This window comes from Cebus imitator, unplaced genomic scaffold (assembly GCF_001604975.1).
Source record: "Cebus imitator isolate Cc_AM_T3 unplaced genomic scaffold, Cebus_imitator-1.0 Scaffold239, whole genome shotgun sequence".
NCBI classification, from domain to species: Eukaryota; Metazoa; Chordata; class Mammalia; order Primates; family Cebidae; genus Cebus; species Cebus imitator.
In genome coordinates, this window is record NW_016107554.1 from 715,275 (window position 1) to 741,013 (window position 25,739).

A 25,739-nucleotide genomic window follows, 5' to 3' on the forward strand; every position below is an offset into this window, starting at 1 on the left:
GAACAATGAGAACACATGGACACAGGGAGGGGAGCACTACACACTGGGGTCAGTCGGGGGGAATTAGGGGAGGGACGGTGGGGGGTGGGGAGCTGGGGAGAGATAGCAAGGGGAGAGATGCCAGATGTAGGTGATGGGGAGGAAGGCAGCAAATCACACTGCCACGTGTGTACTTTTGCAACAATCTTGCATGTTCTTCACATGTACCCCAAAACCTAAAATGCAATAAAATAAATAAATGGGAAAAAAAAAACATCATGAAATTTCTTTTTGCATTTTTTGTTGAGACAGAGCCTTGCTCTGTCACCCAGGCTAGAGTGCAGTGGCATGATCTCAGCTCACTGCAACCTCTGCCTCCTGGGTTCAAGCAATTCTCTTGCCTCAGCCTCCCTGAGTAGCAGGGACGACAGATGCCCACCACCACGCCCGGCTAATTTTTGTATTTTTAGGAGAGACAGGGGTTTCACCATATTGGCCAAGCTGGTTTCAAACTCCTGACCTTGTGATACACCCACCTCAGCCTCCTAAAGCGCTGGGATTAAAGGTGTGAGCCACTGTACCACCAGGCCTTTTTGCAACTTTTTAAAGCTCATCAGCTATCATTAGTGTTCATTTATTTTATGTGTGGTCCAAGACAATTCTTCCTCTTCCAGTGTGGCCCAGAAAAGCCAAAAGATTGGACACCCATGCTCTACACTATATCCCAGATAATACTCCACAACCCTAATTATTAATGTCCACTGTTACTTGCTGCCTTACCTCCCAGTCTCACTTCACCTCTCTCCTACTAGTATTTCCTGGGACCTCATCCCAAATAAAGTATTTCACTCAAATTCTCATCTCAGATTCTGCTTTTGGAATCTGAGACAAGAATTTGAGTGAAATAGTTAAGAAAGCAACACAAACGATGTAGGACTGAGTTCTTTTAACTCCATCCTCAAAGACATCAAAAACTAGCAAGAAAGATGGTTAGTGAGCCCCACTTCATGGTAAAACCCATCAGACAAGGGGCATTTCTAATAACTTGGGGAGGTGAGAAAAGGGAGTAGAAAGAAATTTTTAAAGCAATTTAAAAGAACAAGGGGTTGACAGAAAGAAAAATGGTAGAAAGATATACTGTACATGTTATTAAAACAATCATAGCACACCTACATGAAATAATAGCTTATCTATATGAGTAGGTTCAGCTTTACAAACTCTTCAGTTAATTTAAAAATTGAATGAAAATGTGAATCCATGTTTCAGCTAACACAGCAAAAAAGTTGTCATGTTTTAGATCTCTTTCTACATATTCTATAGACTCTCTCTCTCTTTCACACACACACACACACACACACACACACACACAGTTGATACTATCATATGAGCAATTCTAAATTTAATTCACAGTCTCAGGAATAAAAATGTGCTTTTAATAAGTATGATCAGCAAAAATTTAAGTTTGTGTTTTATTCTGCAATTTGATTGACAATCAAATTTGTTCAGAAATATATGATTACTTGACACTTTTATAATCAAATCTGTATTGTTTATTGCATAAAAACAGTATGAAGTGAAACAAAAGAAAATTACTCTTCTGTCGGCAAGTAACAAGTAGATCAGCCTTATTGTTAAGAGGTGAAGAAGACTATCTTGCACCTTACCAGCTACATATTAGCCTGCCACAGTTTCTTTGCATCTTCTCATGAAACTAGTTTCAAGAATAGAGATGTCAGGAATTTCCAGTAAGATAAATGAAAAGTCGCCCTCTTACAACATTATCCTGAACACTTCTGCATGAAAGGAATTTGTAAAATTAGGCTATTTTTAGACAATTTCTACGCTTCCTCAAGAAGAGTCGTGTTTAATTCTATTCCCAAGACTCAATTGTATAACTATAGGTTAAATTTTTTAAAAGTTGAAGTGTCTTGATTGCTTGACCTGTTGAATCGGATTTCAGAATATTTCCCTGAAATCTGCTCTTCTACTCACTACCAGGACTATGTTCTAATTTCAACAGATTCAGACAAATGATATGTGATCAGCAAAAGAAGATTCTTACTTCATAATAATTAATGGCTTGCAAAGAAACCTCCAAAGCATGCCAAAGAATTTAAAAGTGTCTCAATTCATCAAAACATAAACACTCATTTATCCAAGAAGCAACTTACTTTGCAAACATATGTGTAAGTATACATGTCATTATTTATCCATTCATGCAGTAAAGTTTATTCAATGCCTATTATTTTCCAGATGCTAGGATAGGTACTAGGGTACAAAAAATCCTCGCCCCTACACTTGAATGTTTATAGGTAGAAAAAAGAAAAAGAGTCATACATACAGGTAGCTACAAGAAAATGTTCCAAGTATCATGCTGGGTAGCATATCTGTTACTTTGTTCTCAGATTCATTCAACAACTATTGCACACCTACTGTATGCCAAGGATCATTTCAATTTACAATTTATAAAAGTAATCCCCATGAAAGGCAGTGATACCTTAGAAGAAAGATTATTTTTGTGGTGGTTATTTTAAGCATAGATAATGATCCACAATTATAGTCATGTGTATTACCAAGATAATTGAAAAAAAAACTTATAAGCTTTCTTTCCTGAAATCCTCTTGCCTTTGCAAGTCAATAATAGAAATGAAACTCCGAACCAGTTAAGCATGATGTTTGAGAGCCATAAAATAATTGTCCTTACCAAGAATACAGGATTGTTCCAACAACAGACGTGAGTTTACTGTTTTCTTGTTTTTGCTTTGCCAGGCCAAAGTCAGCTACAATTCACAAAACAATGCAATATGTTATTATATTTTCCCAGAGTTAGTATTGTTCCTTAGCATTTGACAATCTACACAATAACCATTACACTTCATAACCAAAGTCTTTTCTTACTCTCTGTCAAAATGCCCAATGAGCTAGTCTTCCACATCATTTCCAGTCTTAATTAATGGCATACATACTATGTCATTTTGCTATATATTTTGATATAATGAGGTTTATCACTTGAAAAAAAGCTTAAATTAAGTCTTGTTGACTGAAACATAGGACAAAGTACTTATTGAATCTGTAATTTCACTTTTTAGGTTATCCTTTAAATTTTTTAAATAAATAGAATGAATCTAACATTAGGCATATGGCAGTCACAACCTCGTCAGACCAAAAGAAAAGTAAGAATTGCCCGAATAACTACCATGAAGGCCTGAAAACCTAAAATTAACTGGCATCAATGTATACTAGTCACAGTACAAGTATGTTCAAAATAATCTCAAAATATTTAAACAGAAGATTCTGATTTTTATCACAGAACACCAAATATTTATATTTCATTTTTGCACAATCTTGCACTTTTCAAAAATCTTCAGGTACTTGTCTTTTTTAAACTACTCAACAACTTAGGACAAAATGATAAAAACAGATATTTTTCCTATCCATTTGTTACAGATTCACCAGTATTTCACAAGCTTTAATTACCAGGATTGCACAAAAAGACAATGTGGAACCAGGGCAAGAAATCAAGTTGCTTTTCCTAAGAAGCTTTGATATTCTCAATATCATGTTGTAAAGTGCAGCAAATGTTTATGGAATTTCACAGCAACAAACTTTAAGGCAGCATTTGATTATTTATATATACTAAAATGCCTTTCAGATTGAAAATGTTCCAAAGTAGTTTCATTTCAAAATAATAAAAATTCACGATTAATAATAACACACATTTACTAAATAACAAGCTTCTACTAGCACAGATTCAGCCACTTACATGAATTGCCTCATTTAATACTCATAGCACTCTGAAAGATAGGCATTATCATTAGTAAAGCTTAGTGTTTAAAAGCCAGGACTCTGGAACTGGACAGCCTCAATCTGAATACCGACTCTATCATGTGCAACCTGAGTAATCCTGGGCAAGTTATCTAATCTTGCTTTGCAATAGCTTTCCTATCTGTAAAATAAGGATTATAATAATATAGTACTGATATGTACTGTAAACAGTACAGTATGATAATAAAATTTAAATAATTTAATATATACAAATATGTATGTATTATCTATAAATACATATAGTAGAGTATTCAATAACTGATGTATATTATAATTTAATCATCACAGTTATCCATTTTATATATGAGGAAACAGGCTGAGAGAGAATGTGTGACTTACCCAATGTCTCACAGGGAGAAATTAACAGTCAGATATTAATCTGGGGTTGTTGGATTCTAAAGCCCCAAATCTGACCAAGACACAATATTGCCAATATAGAAAACTAAGGACCAGATCAATTCAATGATAAACTCAACCAAACATTTAAGAAATATATACCAATTCTACACAAACTCTTCCAGAAAACAGAAGAGGAGGGAATACTTCCCAAATCACTTCATAAAGCCAGCATTACACCATTCCAAACCCAGACAAAGACATGACAAGAAAACTACAGAACAAGAGCCCCTTGAACACAGACACAAAAACTATCAACAAAATATAAGTAAATCAAATCCAGTGACATATAAAAAGGACATATAAAATACATTTTGTATTAACATAACGACCAAGTAGGGTTTATGTCAGAAATACAAGGCTAATTCGACATTTAAAAATCCATCAACTTGAGTTCAACAGAAGCCTGAACACTAGCAGTATGCAATATATCCATGTAACAACCATGCACATGTGGCCTCTGAATCTAAAATAATTTTAAAAATAAAAATTTATCAGCCGAGTGTGGTGGCTCACGCCTGTAACCTAGCACCTTGGGAGGTCGAGGCAGGTGGATCAACTGAGGTCAGGAGTTCAAGTCCAGCCTGGCCAACATGGTGAAACCCCTTCTCTACTAAAAATACAAAATATTAGGAGGGCATGGTGGCAGGTGACTGTAATCCCAGTTACTCCGAAGGCTCAGGCAAGAGAGTTGCTTGAACCTGGGAGGCAGAGGTTGCAGTGAGCCGAGATCATGCCATTGCACTCCAACCTGGGCAACAAGAGTGAAACTCCAACTCAAAAAAATAAATAAATAAAAAATAAAATAAATTTAAAAAATAAAAATTCATCAATGTAATTTACCAAATCAATACATTAAAGAAGGAAAACCATATGACCATCTCAACCAATATGCAAAAAGCATCAGCAAAATTCAACATCTAATCCTTTTGGCAAAACAAAAATAGATGGGTACTTTCTTAACCTCATAAAGGGCATCTACCCAAAAAAAAGCTATAGCTAATATTCTACTTAATGCTGAAAAACTGAGTGTTTCCCTTTTAAATTCAAAAACAAAGCATCTCCACCATTCTCAGTGTTCCTAATCAACATCCTACTGAAGATTCAGATTAAGTACAGTACGTGCATACAAATTTTTGTGGGAACATAATTTTAAATTTCCCTTTGATAAATGCCTTGGAGTGGGATTATTGGATCATATTATAAGGATGTGTTTAATTTGATTTTATAGAACCTGCCAAGTCAAAACGTTTTCCAATTTTTTTTCTCTCAACAGAAATAGGAATGTTCCAGTTGCTTCTGCATCCCACCAGCATTTAATGTTGTCAGTTTTTATTTAATTAGCTATTCTAATAGGTAAGTAGTGATATCTCAGTATCGTTCTCGTTTGTATGTCCCTAGACATTACTGGTGTTGAACACTTTCAAAGTACTTATTTGCAATCTGGGCATCTTCATTTTTTTAAAAAAAAAGAACACTTCATGCATTTGCATGTCATCCTTGTGCAGGGGCCATGCTAATCTCTGTAGCATTCCAATTTTCATATATGTGCTGCCACAGTGAGTACCTGGGTATCTTCCTTAGTGAAGCGCCTGCTCAAATTTTTGCACATCTTTTTCATTAGGTTGTTTATTTTTTTTATTTTTAAGTTTTGGATACGAATTATTTGTCAGATATACAATTTGCAAATATTTTCTACTAGTCTGCTGCTTATTTTTTGTTTTCTTAATAATGTTTTTCAAAGAACAGAAGTTCTAAACTTTGATGAAGTCAAATTTATTAGTTTATGTGACATGTTATGTTTTTGATGCTATGTCTAAGAAATATTTGCCTAGACCAAGACTGCAAAAACTATATCCATTTTTTTCTTCCGGAATTTTCATAATTTAAGTTTCATGTAGTTCTATGATCCAAACTGAGCTAAGTTTTATATAAGGTATAATATATAGGTTGAGGTTCTGATTTTTTTATGTGGATTTTCAACTGTTACCATGCCATTTGTTGGAAATAGCCCCTTGCTCTCTCTGAGCACCAGATTTACATATTCATCTGGATAATCAAAACTTTCACTTAAGTGTCTCCTAGGCATCTCAGAATTAACGCACCCAAAGAGAATTCTCAATCTTAACTCAAATGACTCCTCCTGGTTCCCCACCTCAGTAAGCGGCACCAGCATTGACCTAGGTACTATCCTTAGTTCTTCTGCTAGCTGTCAACTCATTCTCTTTCAGCATCAAATCCACCCTTCATCACAGCTCTGCTTTGTTAATGGAGCTGGACCTTGATAATGTCTCTCCTTCACCAGCTGGCTTGATGTGAAGTTTTGTCAATAGAGGGTGCTGAAGGGAAACTGCGGGAGAGGCTTCTCTTCTTCTCCTGGTTCTGACATGCTTCCTCTCTTTCCTTGCTCCTGTAGCACTTGTGCAGTGTGCAGGATAGTGGTGCTCACTGCAGGCAGCTTCCTACACAGTTCCACTGGCACTATATCCAGCTTCCTTGCAAATTTTGCAAGCACCCCAGCAGACAACATACCAGGAAATTCTGCTGGCATCTCAGCTGTTTTCATAACACCTCCACAGGTAGATTCCCAGTAAGTTCTACCAGCATTCTACCCAGGTTCAGTCTAGCTAGTCTCATGAGCACCCGAGCCAAGAGATTCCCACTGAGTTCTACTAGTACACCAGAAAATGGCTTCCTGAAAAGGATACTCATCATTCCAGGGACAATTTTCTGTTTGATAGCTTTATCTTGCATCATTTCAATGCAATTTCTGCCATCAGTGGGCTAAAGTCATACCCTCTTCAACAAAGTCTGAATCTCAGCCCTTGAAGAGTGGGACTTTCTTAAAATTTGTTTTTTCTCTGAATACCTTGCCCCAGCCCTAGAGGTAGTAGCTCATTCTTATATAGTGACACCTCATTTTATTGTGCTTCACTTTATTGCACTTTGCAAATATTGTATTCTTTTTTACAAATTGAAGGTTTGTGGCCACCCTGTATCCAGCAAGCCTATCAGCTTGCTATTTTTCAACAACATCTGCTCACTTTATATCTCTGAAACATTTTGGTGATTCTCATAAAATTTCAAACTTTATTATTATTATATCTGTTATGGTGATCTGTGATGAGTGATCTTTGATGTTGCTATTGTCACTGTTTTGGGGCACCACAAACCATGCTCACTTAATATGGCAACCTTAATTGCTCAATGTTGTGTGTGTTCTGACTGCTCCATTGACTGGTTGCTCCCCCAACTCTCACTGCCTATGAGCCTCCTTATTCCCCTAGACACAACAATATTGAAATTAGGCCAGAGAATAACCCTACATTGGCCTCCAACCATTCAAGTGAAAGGAAGAGTCATACATCACTGACTTTTGATCAAAAGCTAGAAATGATTAAGCTTAGTGAGAAAGGCACATCAAAAACTGAGACAGGCTGAAAGGTAGGCCTCTGGCACCAAACAGCCAATTTGTAAAGGAAAAATTCTAGAGGGAAACTAAAAGTGCTACTCAGTGGAGTGACACTTCTGAACACACAAATGGTAAGAAAATAAACAGCTTTACTGCTGATAAGGAGAAAGTTTTAGTGATCTGGACAGAAGATCAAACCAGCATATTCCTGTAAGCCAAAGCCTAATTTGGAGCAAGACCCTAACTCTCTTCAATTCTGTGAAGGCTCAGAGAAAGCTGCAGAAGAAAGTCTGGAAGCTAGCAGAGGTTGGTTCATGAAGCCTAAGGAAAGAAGACAACTCCATAACATAACAGTGCAAGGTGAAGCAGCAAGTGCTGATACAGAAGCTGTGGAAAGTCATCCAGATCTGGCTAAGACAGTTGATGAAGATGGCTACACTAAGGAACAGATATTCAGTGTAGACAAAATAGCCTTCTACTGAAATAAGATGCCATCTAGGACTTTCATAATTAGGGAGGAGAAGTCAATGCCCGGCTTCAAAGCTTCAAAGAACAGGCTGGCTCTCTTATTAAGGACTAATGTAGCTGGTAATTAAGTTGAAGCCAATGTTTATGGACCATTCTGAAAATTTTAGGGCCCATAAGAATTACGCTACATATACTCTGCCTGTGGTTTATAAGTAGAACAGCAAAGCCCGAATGACGGTACTTCTATTTACAGCATAGTTTACTATTTTAAGCCCACTGTTGAGAACCACTGCTTAGAAAAAAAATTCCTTTCAAAATATTAGTGTTTGTTGACAATACACCTCATCACTCAAGAGCTCTGATGGATATGAAAAAAAAATAATGTTGTTTTCATGTCTGCTAACACAATATCCATTCTGTAGTCCATATATCAAGGAGTCATTTCTACTTTTACTAATTGAAAGATACATTTCATAAGGCTATAGCTGTCATAGATAGTGATTCCTGCAACGTTTACTTCCTGGAAAAGATTCACCATTCTAGATACCATTAAGAACATTCATGATTCATGAGAAGTAGTCAAAGTATCAACATTAACAGGAGTTTGGAAGAAGTTGATTACAACCCTCATGGATGACTTTAAAGGGCTCAAGATTTCAGTGAAGAAAGTTACTGCAGATGTGGAAATAACAAGACAACTAGAATTAGAATCAGAGCCCGAAGACATGGCTGAACCATTGTAATCTCACAATAAAACTTGAATGTGTGAGGAGTTGCTTCTTCTGGATGAGCAAAGAGATAGGTTTCTTGAAATGGAATCTACTCCTGGGAAAGATGCTGTGAATATTGTTGAAATAACAAGAAAATGTTTAAAATATTCTATAAATTTAATTGACATAGAGGCAGCAGGGCTTGAGAGGATTGACTCTAATTTTGAAAGAAGTTTTACTGTTGGTAAAATGCTGTCAAACAGCATTTCATGCTACAGAAATATGTTTTGTGAAAGGAAGAGAAAATTTCTACAGCAAACTTCATTGTTGTCTTATTTTATTAAATTGCCATAGCCACGCCAAACTTAAGCAACCACCACACTGATCGGTCAGCGGCATCAAGTCATGACCCTCCACCGGCGAAAAGATTATGGCTTGCTGACGGGTCAGATGATTGTTGGCATTTTTTACCAACAAATTATATTTTAATTGAGGCATGTGCCTTAATTGCTTATTAGACATAATGCTATTATTGCACACTAAGTAGGCTAGAGCATAATGTGAACACAACATTTGTGCAAACTAGAAAACCAAAAAGTTGATGTGACTTGTTTTATTGCAATATTTGCTTTATTGCAGTGTTCTGGAACAAAACCCACAGCATCTCCAAGGTATACCTGTATATGCTGTTCTTGTATTCCTTATTGGGTTGTCTTTACCACTTTGTAGTTAATCCTAGTACTTGTTAAAAGTCATTTTAATACATCAAACTTGTCCTGTTAAAATTACTAGGTGGTTTCTGTGTCATGAATGAATCCTGACTCATATATAGTTCTGTACTTTACTTTACCACAGCAAAGCCCTATTGCTTCTACAAAAAAAAAAAGTTTATATATATATAAATAAAAGCCCTATTGCCTCTATAAAAGTTTATATATATAAAAAGTTTTATATATATATAAACATATATTTATATGTTTATATATATTTATATTATATATGTATATATAACATATTTTATATATATTTATAAACATATATATAATAAAACATATATATAACATATATATAACAGATACATATGTATATATAATATATATATACATATATAAAACATATCTGTTATATATATGTTATATATATATATAACAGATATATATAACATATATAACATATATATTATATAGAGAGAGATATCTGTTATATATATGTTATATATTATATATAATATGTATGTTATATGTATTTTATATATAATACATATGTATTATATATATAGTGAATTAGGGCACCTCTCATCACCTCCACTGAAGTTGTAGTTTTGAAAAATGTTTATCAGTTCTTTAACATTCCTCCCTTCAGGAGGTAAATCTTAACTGTCCTTCTCTTATGTGTGAGTGAGACTTGGTAACTAATGGCTAATGAACTAAATACAGAAGGGATGAGATGTTACTTCCAATGTTAGGTTAAAAGAGACTGCGGCTTCCAATTGTGTTGTGCTCTCTCTTGCTCACTGACTCTCTCAGAACCCAGCCACCATGTCGAATAGTACAGGTTATTCTGCTGAGGAGGTTACATAGAGAAGAGAAGCCCTCCAGGATAAAAGGCCAAGTAGAAGAGAAACGAGGCACTCACTTCAGCCAAAAGCCAGAACTCATCACCAGCCATGGTAGTGAGCCTTCTTGGAAGCTGACCCTCCAGCCCCAGTCCAGGCTTCAGATGATGTATCCTGGGCTGACAGTTTGACTACAGCCTCATGAGAAACCCTGAATCAGAATCACCCAGATAAGCTGCTCCTGGACTCCTGACCCTTAGAAACTATAAGAAAATAAATGTTTGTTATTTTAACCCTCTAAAATTTCTGGGGAATTTGTTACCCAGCAGTGCATAATGAATACAACTGCTATCAGTTGTATTCTAGTCCATGCTGCTGTGACCTCTCATTGAGGCTACAGAGCTATTCCTCCTGAACAGACTCCCTCCTTCCATCTCTCCTCATGAAATATAATTCTACACTTCAGATCCAAAATGATCCTTTAAATATCTAAAATAGACACACAATTGTCCATTTACTCATTGGTTACTACTTACAAGGTTAAAATTCTACAAAGACTTTTGATAAATACTAAGAATCAAAGCCAAACTACTAACTACCAGGTCTGTACAACATACATGATCTGGGTGTTCAGAGTGATTTTCTAGTACACACTATAAAAAATTTCCCACTCCTTCAATATTCCTCTATTACATTCATTTAATTCTTAATATATTTCATTATCTGAAATTTCTTTATTTATTTATTATTTGTTTATGCATTTAGGGTCTGTCACTTCTAAATAGTATGAAAGATCCATGAGAGGACTTTGTATTGCTTATCCCTATAGATTGATGGATACATATCTTTTGATACATACATATGTACATATATATACACATAACTATATGTATATCCATCTGCCTCCCTATCTATAATATATATATATATATGATATCATATATATATGAGATAGATAATATCGAGTAGTACTACTAGGTAGAGAGGATGGATAGATAGATAGATCTGTCTAACCTCTCCACCTAGTAATACTACTCACATATAGGAAATATTAGAAGACCAAATAATATAAGGTGGTGTTAACAACTATTCACAAACTAGATGGCTCACTGCCTTTCCCCTTTTATATACTGGAGAAAATTAATTAAAATTAAACAATCACTATACAGAAAAAAAAATAGTATTCAATATTTAAAACTTCATTTATTTAGGGAACTCACTATAATTTTAGCACACATAATATTTGGCCAACTTATAACTGAAAATAATGCTTTGACTTTTAGTTCTAATGCTACATAAGAGTCATCTTATTCTTATTAAAATGTCATTTATTTTGAAAGGCAAAAACTGAGGAATGTTACAATGATTTTATTCACTCCAGTTAATTTAGATAATAGCAGACACCTGGAGAGATGTCTCTAAAAACACAGATAGTTGAGAAATATTCTTAAAGTGAGCAAAAACTAATATTGTTTGGACATTTGGAAGACTTTGGTAATGACAGAAATGTTTCTATTACTTTTTCCTCATTTGTGATCATATTTGGAGAAGAACAAATGTTTTCAGAAGCTGTGCTCATGAAAAGCATTCATATGCCATTATAGGTATTCAAAATGACAACAGAAAGCATTTTGCATACAGCACATTATGAAAAAAATATAGGATCCAAAGAAATTCTCCCCTTTGACAGAACAAATGATACAAAAAATGTTAAATTCTGTAGCACATTTACACAACAGCCTACAATGATCAGCCTTCAGATGGAAAAGTTGTGTGGGCTTTGGCTGAGTCCCTAGATTCTTGCTCTCTGGTTTTCAAAAATGGACTAAGGATGTCTTTCCTGAGTAAAATGAAAATAATTAATGAATTTGACAATTTCAGGAAATGATCAGGTGAAACCTCCATAATACTAGGCAATGACAGGGGAGTCTACTTAAGCACAACTGCAAAATAGGCTGGAAGAAAGATCTCCAACTCATTTACCACTCTACTCTTTCCTGCTGCCTCAGTAAATGGAATGGCTAACCTACAATGTCCACAGCAACAGGACCATCAGTAACATCCTCTCAGTGCAGGAGTCAGTGAGGGATGGGAAAGAGTTTCCCAGGATAATTCTCACAGTTTTCTCTCAACAAACCACGGCCCCATTGGCAGTTCCTCCTCTGAAGGTCATTCAGATTCTAATCTTTGCCCTACAAACTGCTTCCTAACCTTCCCTTAAATGAAGCCCAGCTACTATTAATATTAAAATTATTCCTAATTCAACAAATGACGGCATGCTAATTAAGTCTAAAGTGGATATTCCTAAACAAAGAGTAGGGGTCAGGTGTTTGTGTTGGTATGCCAGGGACCCCTGTACCGTGCCACTTTCTGTTGCTTCAAAGCTTCCTTCTCCAGTGTGGACTCCACCATGGATGAGGCAGAGGAAAGGAATTTCTCTTTCTCAACGGCATCGTTATTTGCTTGATTTTATTGATGGAGTTATGATGACACAGAACTTCATGATGAAAAATTCAATACCCGATACAAGAGTTCTGAATTCTAGGTGACTCCATATCTGTGGTACACAAACATCACCTAGCTCTAAGATGTCAATCAATAGACTGGAATCTTGGAAAAACTAATGTCCTTAGCTCAGACTCAGACACTGTCTGGCTAATGGGAAGTAAACCACAGAGGGCTCTTCTAAAATCATTCTCCAGTATGGGGTTTGTTTCTGGTTACTATCAGTTGGAATAATGGAGCTCGGTACATACAGCTCTAATATTACATAAAAGTGCCAAGGACCAGACTCCTATGATGATGGGAAGTCAGGGGTGTACTCTTTTTTTCTCACACATGTGTACACATGCAGGTGTGCACACACACACACACATACACACTGTGTGTGACATGATACTAGTTTTTAAAAGGCCTAGGATGGAGATCAGGGAAGTGCCTGTGAAGCTCCAATGACTTTAGTAGACTTAGCTGGCTGGAAATGCTGATGAGATAATCAGAAGCATAGTACTCTGTATCACTGAATTAGTCTCTATAAAAATAGATACCACCACCTACTCACTATGTTGCTTCAGAAAACACACTACGGGAAAACTTACAGAGTGAAAACAACTCATCCAGAACACATCACACATCAGATTCTACACCCTTCATTTCAAAACTCTCAGAGAACGAAATCATATGCCAAGTACATACTAAAATGAACTCTATTTTATTAACCTTAATCTTTGGTGTTTTTATTTGGCTTTATCCACCTCACCTGTGAGGTTATTATTTCCAACTTTCACCTAAGGTCATAAAAATTTGGTGTCTCTTTATGAACTCACCCAGTTCACTGTCTCATCAGAGGAACGTAACAATTGTCAGGGTCAGGAACTAACTCCATCTGGCTCTAACTTTATTGAATTGCCATTCTTAATCTTTTTCTTTTAACCAACTTAAAACTGCAGAATCTCAGAAATGCAGAATGACCCAACAAAGGTGTAAGAATCTTTAAAATACTTTGGAAATTGGATTTGACTGAATTTCCTTTGACAGTTCCTTTTTGTGTTATAAGACCTAATGGCAATACAAGGCAACTGTGATAACTTGACAAAACTATTTTTACTTTCTTACTAACATGAGACCAATACGTTGGCTGAGAAAAATTCCATGGCAATCCCTCTCACAACAGTTGCTACGAGGGTATTTAACATGAGTGACTCAATATTCTGTGGTCTTTTAAGAGTACTCAAGTTGTGTCAACTCAAACTCAAATAGACACTGTATCTGGTTAACAGGAAGTAAACCACAGAACAAGTTCAAAGCAATACATGTCGAGAGACCTTCAAAAGCCACAAGTAGAGTCCATCATCTATGTATTTGACCGGGTTTTGTAAGAATATAAGTAATGCACATATAAGGACTTTGATTTCCCTATCAGAAATGCAATACCAACTTATTTTCTCTATTAATGACACAGATTTCTCAGCAGCAGTTTAGCCAACCAATAACAATTAAAAATCCACTAATCCTCTAAAAAATTTAAAATACTGAAGATTCTAGAAATGAAGGGTAGGTCTAATTCAATGTCTTAAAGTTTGGTGGCATTCAAGAAAGTAAAATCTTTTCTTTGGGTTACTGTTTGCTGAGATGACAGTGGGAACTGATTGTACCTTTGCCCATGTGCGCATGCAATTTCTACGTTAATATTCAACTCCTCTTGTGTAAGCACTCTTGCTAGACAATCTTGGCTATGAGATGGAGATCTCAAACCCAGGTATCTCCTCAATCTCTGCTCCCTATTTGAAAATGGCTTCTGAATATTTCCACCTAGATGTATTTTTTGTTCACTTGCTCATTAATTCATTCATTTGTTCATTCATCCTTCTATTCATTTAGTCAATAAATATTTATTAAGTGCCATCAGAGAAACAAAGTCACTGATGTTCATTTCTCTCACCTCAAGAAGAAGATGGCAATAAGCCAGTGTTTTCAATACTTCATGCTGTGTGCTGTGTGACAGGTAAGCCCAATACTAAGTGATCCCAGAAACTGGACATATCAGCTGCGGACATCAAAGATGCCACCTGGAGGAAGGGCATTTGACTTGAGTGGCAGAAGGGAGGAAGAGCATTCCAGGGGAGGGATGGCACATTAGAAGCACCAGAGGTATACAGCCACATCCCGTTCAGGAAAGCACAATCTGTCCCAGGAGGTCAGAGCAACCAATGAGTAGGAGATTATGAAGAAAGGGCCTTGGGTGCCATAAGAAACTAAACTTTATCTTAAATATCATAGGCAGCTACTTGAAGGATTTAAACCAGGAGAAAAGCATAATCAGATTTTAACTAAGCATAACCAAAACCTTATACCTAAATCACGTCATCTAATTCTCTGCCTATGGCAGAAAAATTTTCACAAACTCACGCTCTTTCTCAACTGTCTCATACCTCACATGAACTGGCCACCAAATCTTCTTAATTCTGGGTCCCAAATAACTGCTGAATTAAGACCATTTTTCATATCCTCTTCTCCTACTGTCATTGGAAAAACCCACATTGTGTCTTTCCTCGACGATTGCAAGAAGCTTCAGTGACAAACATTGTGGGCCAGCTCTCCAAAAGCCATCAACCAAATCCTCTCCCTTTCTCATCTCCAACCACAGAGGCTGGAAGTTAACCTCAACAGTCTCTCTTACAGTGAGGAGTTGTCACATGACTTGGTTTCAGCCAACACAATATAACAACACTAATGGAGACTTTCTTGGAAAGATTTTCTGGCTGGGCACAGTGGCTTATGCCTGTAATCCCAGCACTTTGGGAGGCTGAGGCAGGTGGATCATGAAGTCAGGAGATCAAAACCATCCTGGCCAACATGATGAAACCCCATCTCTATTAAAAATACAAAAATCAGCCAGGTGTGGTGGTGCATGCCTGTAATCCCAGCTACTTGGGAGGCTGAGGCAGGAGAATCATTTGAACCAGGGAGTCACAGATTGCAGTGAGCCGAGATCACGCCACTGCACTCCAGCCTGGCAACAGAGGGAAACTCCATCTCAAAAAAAATAAAATAAAATAAAAAGAAAAGAAAAAAGAAAGATTTTCTTTAATGATAAAAAGCATTAAAGGAGACAGCATTCAAAGAAGACAATTTTTTTTTCTAGATTTTACCCAGCCACCTTGCCTCCTGTCTTTGAATTTAGTAGTGTTGCCTGGAGCTCTGGCAACCATCCTGTGACTATGAGATAACAAACATATGGAGAAGAAGCTAATCTGCTGAGGGTACTGGACAGAAAGGACAGAAAGGCCTAGATCATGGCTGATCTCCTTAAGCTGCCGAACTCACCCTGGACCTACTCACCCCCAGACTCCTTGTTGTGAGATAACTACATGTCCTCATGGTTTAAGCCATCATTAGTCTCGCTTTTTGCACCTGAACATATCCTAACTGAAACATGTCCCAAACTGAGAATCTCTGTCCAGTCTTTCCCCAGCATGCTCCCTCACCTGCCATTTTAATTATCCTTCCACCTCCCAGAGCTGATCATATAATTTCCAGTCTGAAAAATCTCTAAGAATAAGTCTTTGACCAAGCTTCTCACCCACCAAGGTTCCCTCATCAAGCACCCTGATGGTCCCTAGACATAGTATATTCCTTGATAGGAATACACTACATCAACATCAAACACCTTGATAGTCCCTAGACACAGTATATTCCTTGACAGGAATATACTACATCAACAACAAACACCTTGAGAGTCCCTAGACATAGTATATTCCTTCATGTCCCTATTCCCTGCACGTGCTATGCCTCTGCAGTAACTGCTCTTACTTTTCCTGGCTAACTCTGCACCAAAAGATCCCTAAGGCAAAGTTAGTCACATTTTCCCTTATGCTTATATAGCTGTCATAGACCACATAATCATTCATTTATATTCCCTCTGGGGAGAAAGGTATTCACATCCTGTTAAACCTGACTTTCTTTGACCAGTGAAATCCGAATAGAGGTAAAACATTAGTTACTTTGGGGCAGAAATTTTAAGAGCCAAGGCATCGTTTCTCATGTTCTGTCTTTCCTGCCTCTGGGCTGTAGAAGCAAGTACAGAGGAAGCTCCCTTATTGGCACATAATGGAAGTGTAGCATTAGCAGGATAGGAATCTTGTTAAGTCAGGGGCAGACAAACTTTTCTGTAAAGGCCAGATAGTCAACATTCTAGACTTTGCGAGACCCATGCGGTTTTTGTCATATATTCTTTTTTTCAACAAGCATTTAAAAATATAAAAACCATTCTTAACTCACAGTACATATCGTAATAGGCCACAGCTCGATTCGTCCCACAAGTTATAGTTTGCCACTGTTTTAAGCTGCTGAAACTTTCAGATTACTTGTTACAGTATTTTGCATATGCATTCTAGCCTTAAGCACTCTGTAATAGAACTATAAGCTTCATGAGGACAGGGTTTATGTCCGTCATACTTGCTGTGCTCACTTGCAGGATGCAGCAGCTAGGAAAGTAATTGCAGAGCGAATAACAGAAGTCTTCCCCATAAGACTGTCAGCTCAGGGAGCAGAAACCACGGTTTTCATCTCATATCTAACCCTGCAATGCCTGGCATGTGATGCCATTTGATGAGACTTGGAGCCTTTGATACACTTTACATGGAATCAGGTTTTTTCCTGTTGTTGCCAGCAGAACCACTGCCAAATATCACTTGAGAAACAGAAATTTGCACAGCCTGTTTGTTTGCAAGATGAGCATGTGACCTTTCAAGTCATGTACTAAAGCCCAGAACTGAAATCTATTAACTACAAGTCAATGAGTTTTGTTTTTTCTTTTTTCTTTGAAAGCAGAGGAGGCAAGGGGACCTGGAGGGTTTACATTAAAATGTGGGTATTTGAAAAGGTCAAGAAATATGGAATGGTGAGTTGAAGGGTGAGTTCACTTCACCATAGTCCCTCAAGAGTCATTCTGTAATGTGATGGCACAATACGGACCTTACTTAGCAGGCATTTACAGTATTTAGGGCAAACGTTGACTGTGTTTTACCCCATGTGCCACTGAAATAGGGTCTGTTCCCTTATATGGCTTCAAAGGCTGCAGATAAACACAGGAGCAGGACCTGAACGAGTGTCACAGCACATGTCATCAAAAGATAGTCTTTCAAATGAAAATATATTTAGACTTAAAAATAGCTAGCATTTGTAAAACTAAGCATAACAGAATATGTGAGTACTTTCTACTCTGCTTCCTCATGAAAGCAAACTCCAGCCAGCAAGGCTTACTATAACTAGTTGCAAACCAACCTCAACCTTACATTTAATTCATCTATATTAAGAAAAATGAGAAGATGAAAATTTTGGTTTTCTGAAAGCTTTCTGTTCTGATCACATTTTCAGCACACTTTGTCTCAGGCATCTTCAACATCATTTGGCAATTCTGTGTTTCTTTTCTGGAAGTAAATAAACCTTCTAGCACAAGCAAAGAGAAACATAAAACATAGCAAGGCTGCCCCTCTGTGGTGACATGCTCTCACAGCCACGGCAGCCAGCCTCTTAAAGGCTCTACCAACTGCAATTGCATTCAACTTCCTAAAATAGGGAAACTGTATACACTTGGCTTTATATTAATGCTTCAGGGTTTTAACTTAACCATAATCGCTCTTAAAGATCAGAGACTAATGGATGTATCTACATTATATCAATAGAGACAGACACTGGAAACATTTCAGCACTATTATAATTAAAATATTTTTTGAAGCATGACATCAAATCTCTGTGGATTATCTTTTCAGTCGTAAAATCATTTTATATTCACTAAAAATAACGGGAGCACATCCATGCCCTGACCACACAATTGTTTTAGGGATGGGAAATGAGACAGGCTAAGATTCCATTCTGAGCTCACTGCTCCTATGTCTGAAGGCTACTGGCCTCACCAATACGCCACCAACACCTGTGCTGCTTCTTTATTTGAAACTAGGAAAATACTGCTGCACTTAATGATAAATGACCTTAAAATGTGGAAGTATTTTTTTAATTTTATAACTCCTAAGTTGAACTCTGATAAATATTAACAAGATTGAATAAAATGACATTAAGGGGCAGGACAGAGAAGGACAAAAGTTGCTAAAACAAAGCAACTTTTTCTAGGGAGTCCCATATGACTTGAGAGTCAACATGAAAATGGGATGTCTTAAGTCAAATGTGTAGACTTAGAATGTAACTAGATTGCCCATTTTGGGTTAAAAGGTGGGTTGATCATATGTTTCTATCTCCTTTAAATCTCAAACCCTGCTAAAATGAAAAAAAAAAAAGCTGGGAGGGGGGATATCCTTTGGAATATTATTAACCCACAAAACAACGAGAATGGGCTTGGCAACAACAGAGGATGAAATATTCCAATAAATGTGTGGCAGATGGGAAGCAGATAAAGATGGTGTCATATTCAGCAGAGCAAAAATCCCACCCATGTGTCTAGAGGAGGAAGGCTAAAGGGAGTTAACTTACCCTGCAGAGCCCAGGATGCCATCCAGGAGCGAAGAGAAGCAAAAAGCTCAATACATGGAATTGAGATCAAGTTCCCAGGTGCCCTCCCACACACACACAGCCAGCAAATCAAGCACCCTCTGCCACCAACAGAAAATATTCATTTTTCAAAGAAATAAACCAGCAAGGAACCAAGCACAGGAGAAGTCAACGAAAATCTATAAACTGAATGTGGTTCCCTGAGCCCCGTTTTTCCATGCTGCTCCCAGAATGACAGCAAACAGGTGCACATACCCCCAGGCAAGATACTCAAAGAGTATTCTCTAGGAAAAAAAAAAAAAAGTTTAGAAACTGATTTTGGAGTCTTCAAAGAAAAATGTCCATTTTACTGTAATGAAGGCCACCAGATGACAGCCTCAACTGGAACTCACAGTGCTCTGACAGCCTTTCTCATGCCTTCCTCAAAATTACTGAAGGCCAGCCCAGGGTCACAAGACAGTTGAGAAAAGCCCCCAGCCAGAAAGAGAGATAATAGTAAGAAGGAACAAAATGTGTATATATACTTCTACTTAGTGTTATATATGTATGATGTGTGTGTGTGCGCACATATATATACACACATGTATATACACACACACGTATATATACACATACACACACACACACACACACACATAGCCTCAGAAGATAAACAATTCAGGATGCTGAAGAGAAAAAGTCTATGTTACCCTGAGAGAATTAAAAACAAGATTCCATAAAAATAAAACATATGAGAGAATTTTTGTAAATTAAAATATAATATAAATTTAATATTCAATTGAATGAAAAATAAGTTGAAGAAATAACTCAATTACTTCAAAGAGACAAACAGTTAAAAACTAAGAGAATTATTTTTTAAATTAGGAGATCCTTTTGTACACACGATATCTGAGACTAAAAAGAATTCCAAAAATGAAAACAGAGAGAGCAGAAGGGAGAAAAGTTGTGAAGAAATAATGCAGAAAAGCTTCCCAGGACTGAAGTTTTAAGTCTCCAGACTGAAGAGCACATCTAGCTACAGACACATTTAATTTTAAAGGCCCATCCAAAGCCGTGGATAAAGGGAACATTCTGAAATTTTCCAGAGTGATAAAATAGCTCACGTATCAAGAAACAAGCATCAGAAGAACACTGGATTTTCTGATAGCACAACTAGATATTAGAAGACTGGAGAAATGCCTTTAAAACTTGAGAGGATAAAACCTTTCATCTGAGAATACTACACCAAGCCGAACTACTAGTCAAATAAAAGAGTCCCATAAAAATATTTGTAGCAAGCGAGCATCCAAAAAACATAACTTCCAAAGCACTCTTTCTTAGAAAGGTACTAGAAGACATACTCCAGCGGAGCAGGGCACTTTACAGAGAAAAAGACACAGAGTCTACAGTCCGAAGGTGAACAAATAATAGCTCCGTGACAACGGCTGTGCAGCAGGCCTAAAGGGAAACCCAGAGTGCACTCCAACAAGCAGCTGCAGGAACGAGGAGTCCAGGGAGACAGAAGTGGGAGCACTAGTTTGACCATGTGGAAGTGGTACGGAGAGAGCTTTATAATTCTTCTGGAAGATTTGAAGAAAAGTAAATGGTAGGTACAAAGAAAACCAGGAAGACAAACAAAAAAGAAGGCAATCATTAACCCTAAGAAAAACAAAACAATCTATAAGAAAGGATAGGTAATCAACATTGAACAGTAATTACACGGCGATAACAGTGTAAACATTGAATATTGACTTAACATAGAATTCTGCTATAACTGTACTGGCAGGATGGTAGATGGGGAAGAAAATGAAATTTTCACCTATTACAATAGAAAACCAAATACCATAAGAAAAAGAGTAAAAAGTGGAAAAGTGGCTGTTTTGTGAGAACAGAACTAGGGGTTTCAAAGGAGTGGGGCATAAAACTGTTTTTCTCTATAAGCTTTTTATTTTGCAAACTGTTTGGGTGTGTGATAATCATTAAGGGAAGTAAATAAAAGTTTAGAAATAAAAACAGGCTAATGCAATAAAAGATTAAGCTTAGTACATTTCAATGTAACGAAAGGAAATGATTACAGCTAATCTTCATAAGAAAATAAAATGCAGAGCTGGCTACTGCTCAGAAAATGTGGCCTGAACAGCCTTTAAAAAGGAGTAAACATATTTGTTCTGTTTTGCATATACATAACTATATTATATATGTATATATGTACTATTTGCTATAAAATTAAAACACAATTTATAATAATCTTTACTAACTGAAATTGACATATCTGCATATAAATAAATTGTAAAAAAATTTCAGGAAATATAAGTTCAGTTTATAAAAAGAGAAAGCATAAAAAGCCTCAGGTAAACAAAGTTATAATTAATTTCAAATGATTAAGCAAATGGGTATCCAAGATAAAGATTCACAGTTATTTTGTCTTTCTTTTTATTTTACAATGCATTGGCTTGGAATTATTTCCAAGTAGGTTTGTATTGAAGGTTATCTAGAATTTCTGCTGTAGGTTTTTTTTTTTCAACAAATATATTAGTATGATATTCTACCAAATTTGGATGGTAAATCTTATCACTGTTCCTGACCACATGTTGTTATAGCAAATGTGTACATTTGGAATTGCCTCCATGAGTACTTAAATTCTAAAACGAAGGGACTCAGCTTTAGATGCTGTCATACGTTGTCATGTGACATCGATGACATCTCCACATCAATAATGTTTATGGCAGCAGTCTCCAGCATCGGGTTTCTAAGGCAACCCAATGGGTGGACAGTGGGGGTGGGGGCAGCAAAAATATTAAGACCTCTATTTTCATTTTGTAATGTATTTCTTTACAATTTATTTCCGTAGACTTTGTTATTTACTATAGAATCTTTGCTCAGTAATATATGTATAGAATTTATAAATAAGCCTATATGTATTCTCAAAAGTATTTTATTGCTGGGATGTTATGATCAAAAATATTTGGAGACTGCTGATTTAGGAAGGTGTCTCCCTAATGGTAGTTAGTGAACCATTAAAGTCATGAGAGCAACACAAGCATTCATGAGGCAGGCAGGAGAAAGCTAATATGTCATCCTAAGCTAAAAACTTAATTTTAAGTTATGATTAAGAATTAAACAACTGGGAAGAAAAAATAAACCTTCTCATTTGCAAAATTTTATCTAGCATTAAGCCTACCTGCCATAGATGAAAAAAATTATGATAAAAACTCTATGTTAAAATACACAAGTGGCTAGAGGTTTTATAGCCCTCCATATGTACATTTGTCACTTATAAGGCACAGACTATAGTAAAATGGTTCAAAACAATGTGCTCATGTGGTGGTCAAAAAAGCTTTTGTTGATGAGGCAGTGTTCTACCGTAAGAAAAAAACCTGAAAACCATTGATTTTGGAAGTAAATACTTAAGTATTCTAAGAGTACTTCACTCTCTCATATGGGCAAAATATAGTTCAGTCATTTAGAACTATACTAGTCACTGTCCAGCATGGTACCCACTTATCACATAGGAATTAAATTAAAATTTAATAAAATTTGGCCACGTGTGGTGGAGTCACGCCTGCAGTCCCAGCACTTTGGGAAGACAAGGTGGTGGATCACATGAGGCCGGGAATTTGAGACCAGCCTGGACAACACTGTGAAACCCAGCATCTACTAAAAATACAAAAATTAGGTGGGTGTGGTGGTGGGTACCCAGAATCCCAGCAACTCGGGAGGCTGAGGCACAAGAATCACTTGCACCCAGGACGTAGAAGTTGCAGTGAGCCAAGATCGTAACACTGCACTCCAGCCTGGGCGACAGAGCCAGACCCTGTCAAAAGAAAAAAAGAAGAAGACGAAAAAACATTTAATTAAAATTTAAGATGTATTTCCTCAGTCACACTAACCACATTTCAAGTGCCCAATAGCCACATGGGGCAAGTGGTTACCGTACTGGACAGCGTAGATAGAGACCATTCCCATGAGTGCCAAAAGTTCTGTTGGACACTACGACTCTAGAATAGTATTCCACAATTCTTTAGTTAAAAGTTTAAAAATGTTTATACTTACTAACTGTTACTTTGTCCTTATCCCCCAACATAATGTTGTTTGGTGTCAGATCTCTATGGACAATCCTCTTCTCCTTGTGTAAGTATCGAAGAGCTAAGCACAGCTTGAAACAATGAATAAAAACATATTTTATTTCCCACAATGTACATAAAGCCAACAATGATTACTGCACATGTCTCTAAGAAGCCAGCTCAGAGCTTTATTGTTTTAAGAAAAATTTAGTGAAGCTAAAAGCGTACCTGTATAAATATTTTCCATAGTCTTTCTTCTGTAAAATGGTGCTGTTTCTCCTTCAAAGAACTGAAATGCTCTCCAAGCGGGGCTCCTTCTATAAGCTCCATAACTATGTACAACCTATCATCTATTCAAATATCACAAAAGGCCATAGAGATTTAAATCAATACAGACACCTTGAAATATTTTATGAATGAGAGTTCAAGCTTCCCAGTGTCTGTGCAGGACACTAACACTAAAGGATTAGGGGTGATGTGCTAAAATACAGAGCCACTCAGCCCCAGAAGAGGTGAAGGTGAGGGGGCCTTAGGAAAACTGCGACCCAGCAACAATATCTTCTGGCTACAGGCAATCCCTTAGCATGAGTTTATACTGGCAAATATTATCATTTTCTATGTATGCCAGGATGTGGAATGACTGAAAGTCACCACAGAGAACAAGCAAAAGATCTCCAGTCACGGAGGATTCCCTGAAGAACATGTAAGCCCATCCTTCCTCCCAATGATTTGAAATTTAGCCTCAGATCAAGTCAGACGTTCAGAAAATTGCATTTTCAACTGCATTGTTTCATAGTCTGATAGATTTACCTTACAGAATTTTACACTGGAATGATTCCACGGTTTTGCAATGACACAGTTGAAAATAACACACATGAGAGAAATTTCTGTTATATCTTTCAAGAGCAAAAAAAAAAAAAAATGAAAAGAAAACTGGACTTCTCCAGGTTTTATCTTATAGCTACGGAGAATTTCATGAATCTTTGTCTTTTTGCTTTGGATGCCAAGAAATAAAAAAGTAAATTCTACTTCCTCCTGTAAAACCAATAAGATTTATTAACAATGGTATGTGATATGTGTCTTCTGAAACTTTGGGATGTATATAAACTATGTGTGTAGAACATATTTACAAAAATGGAATCATACCAAAAATGTTCTGCAATTTATGCTTTTTTTCATTAAGCAGCCTTATATTTCAGTGAACACAGATCCATATCATTCTTTCTGCTGGCTGTATGGTTTTGTACAATATGGGTATATCATAATTTATTTAATCATTCTCCTACAGATAGACATTTATATTGTTTCCAATTTTTTCAGAATTTCAAGAAATATTCTTTCATGTACCAATATTACCTCTAGCTTTACTTTCAATTTTCTCATCTTTCATTCTTCTTTATTACAATTTCCTAATCTATTTCATCATATTTTTAAGCCATTTCCTTTTTTGGGGGGGGAGCAGGTAGTATAAAAGTTTTTGTTTTTTATATTAAGACAGGTTATGTCACTTCAGTACAAGTCGGAAGCCAACCTTGATCTTTTTTGAAGGGATATGCACTAAATTACAGAAAATTATTCTAATATCAAAAATAAATGGGTAAAGGGGACAGAATTTACTGCATGAGTGTTAGCACTGAGTTTTTCTGAGTCATCTAAGGGAAGGGAGTTGGGTAAAATCATAACAAATGCCAAAGTCACATACAAGAGATTTTCTTAAATAACAATAGCACTGATAAAGAGGCAGCCTGGAAACCCCAGTCATTGCCTTGTATCTCTTTCATTCTTCAAGTGGAGATTTATTTCGATATTTGATATACGACACATATCATTAAAGTTTATCAATACTTATATTATTTCTGTCATAGGCCCTATTTAAAAAAAAAAAAAAAAAAAAAAAAGAGCAGCTGAGTTTAGCTTTATCTCAATGTTTTGGTTCTAGCTCAGCATTCCATCCTGCAGAAAGCAACCCTGCCTGCCTGCAGAATCAGTCTAGGCTCCATCGCCACCTTGTGAACTTCAAGTAAAAGACATCTCAAAGACCTAGCTCTCGCCAACTTACTCTGGGGAGGGAAAATGTCACGTGAGTCAGCAAAAACAAGTTTCTTTTCTTAAGGAAGCTTCATCCTTTAGTTTTCTTTTTTCCTGATCCTGTTAAGTGGTTTTTTTTGTATATGAGAATGGAAATAACTCTTTTGGTTTGTTTATGTGTCTTTCACACGAGCTAAGTATTTTACAACTATCTTTAGGTCACTGATGAGATCACTGTTTGAGTAGTCAAGAAAGTGATCCTTAAGATCATCTACTGTCATCTTAACAAAAAATGTCAATAAAATAGTTGATCAGGT

General features: G+C 36.6%; 1 protein-coding gene and 1 non-coding gene across 8 annotated transcripts in view; both read right to left on the reverse strand.

The window, feature by feature from the left end:
- The window catches only part of NEK10 (NIMA related kinase 10), a 247,454-nt gene that overhangs the window by 139,956 nt on the left and 81,759 nt on the right, over nucleotides 1–25,739 (reverse strand). For all 7 annotated transcript variants that reach the window (XM_017498233.2, XM_017498232.2, XM_017498230.2 and 4 more), the window contains 3 exons: nucleotides 23,623–23,744; nucleotides 23,384–23,486; nucleotides 2,684–2,759 (listed from right to left, as the gene is read on the reverse strand). In XM_017498233.2, the coding sequence (XP_017353722.1) occupies nucleotides 2,684–2,759; nucleotides 23,384–23,486; nucleotides 23,623–23,744 (301 nt within the window). The remainder of the gene's footprint in view (nucleotides 1–2,683; nucleotides 2,760–23,383; nucleotides 23,487–23,622; nucleotides 23,745–25,739) is intronic.
- On the reverse strand, nucleotides 5,664–5,767 carry LOC119466906. The gene has a single exon (XR_005195415.1). It is a non-coding gene; the product is annotated as a U6 spliceosomal RNA (small nuclear RNA).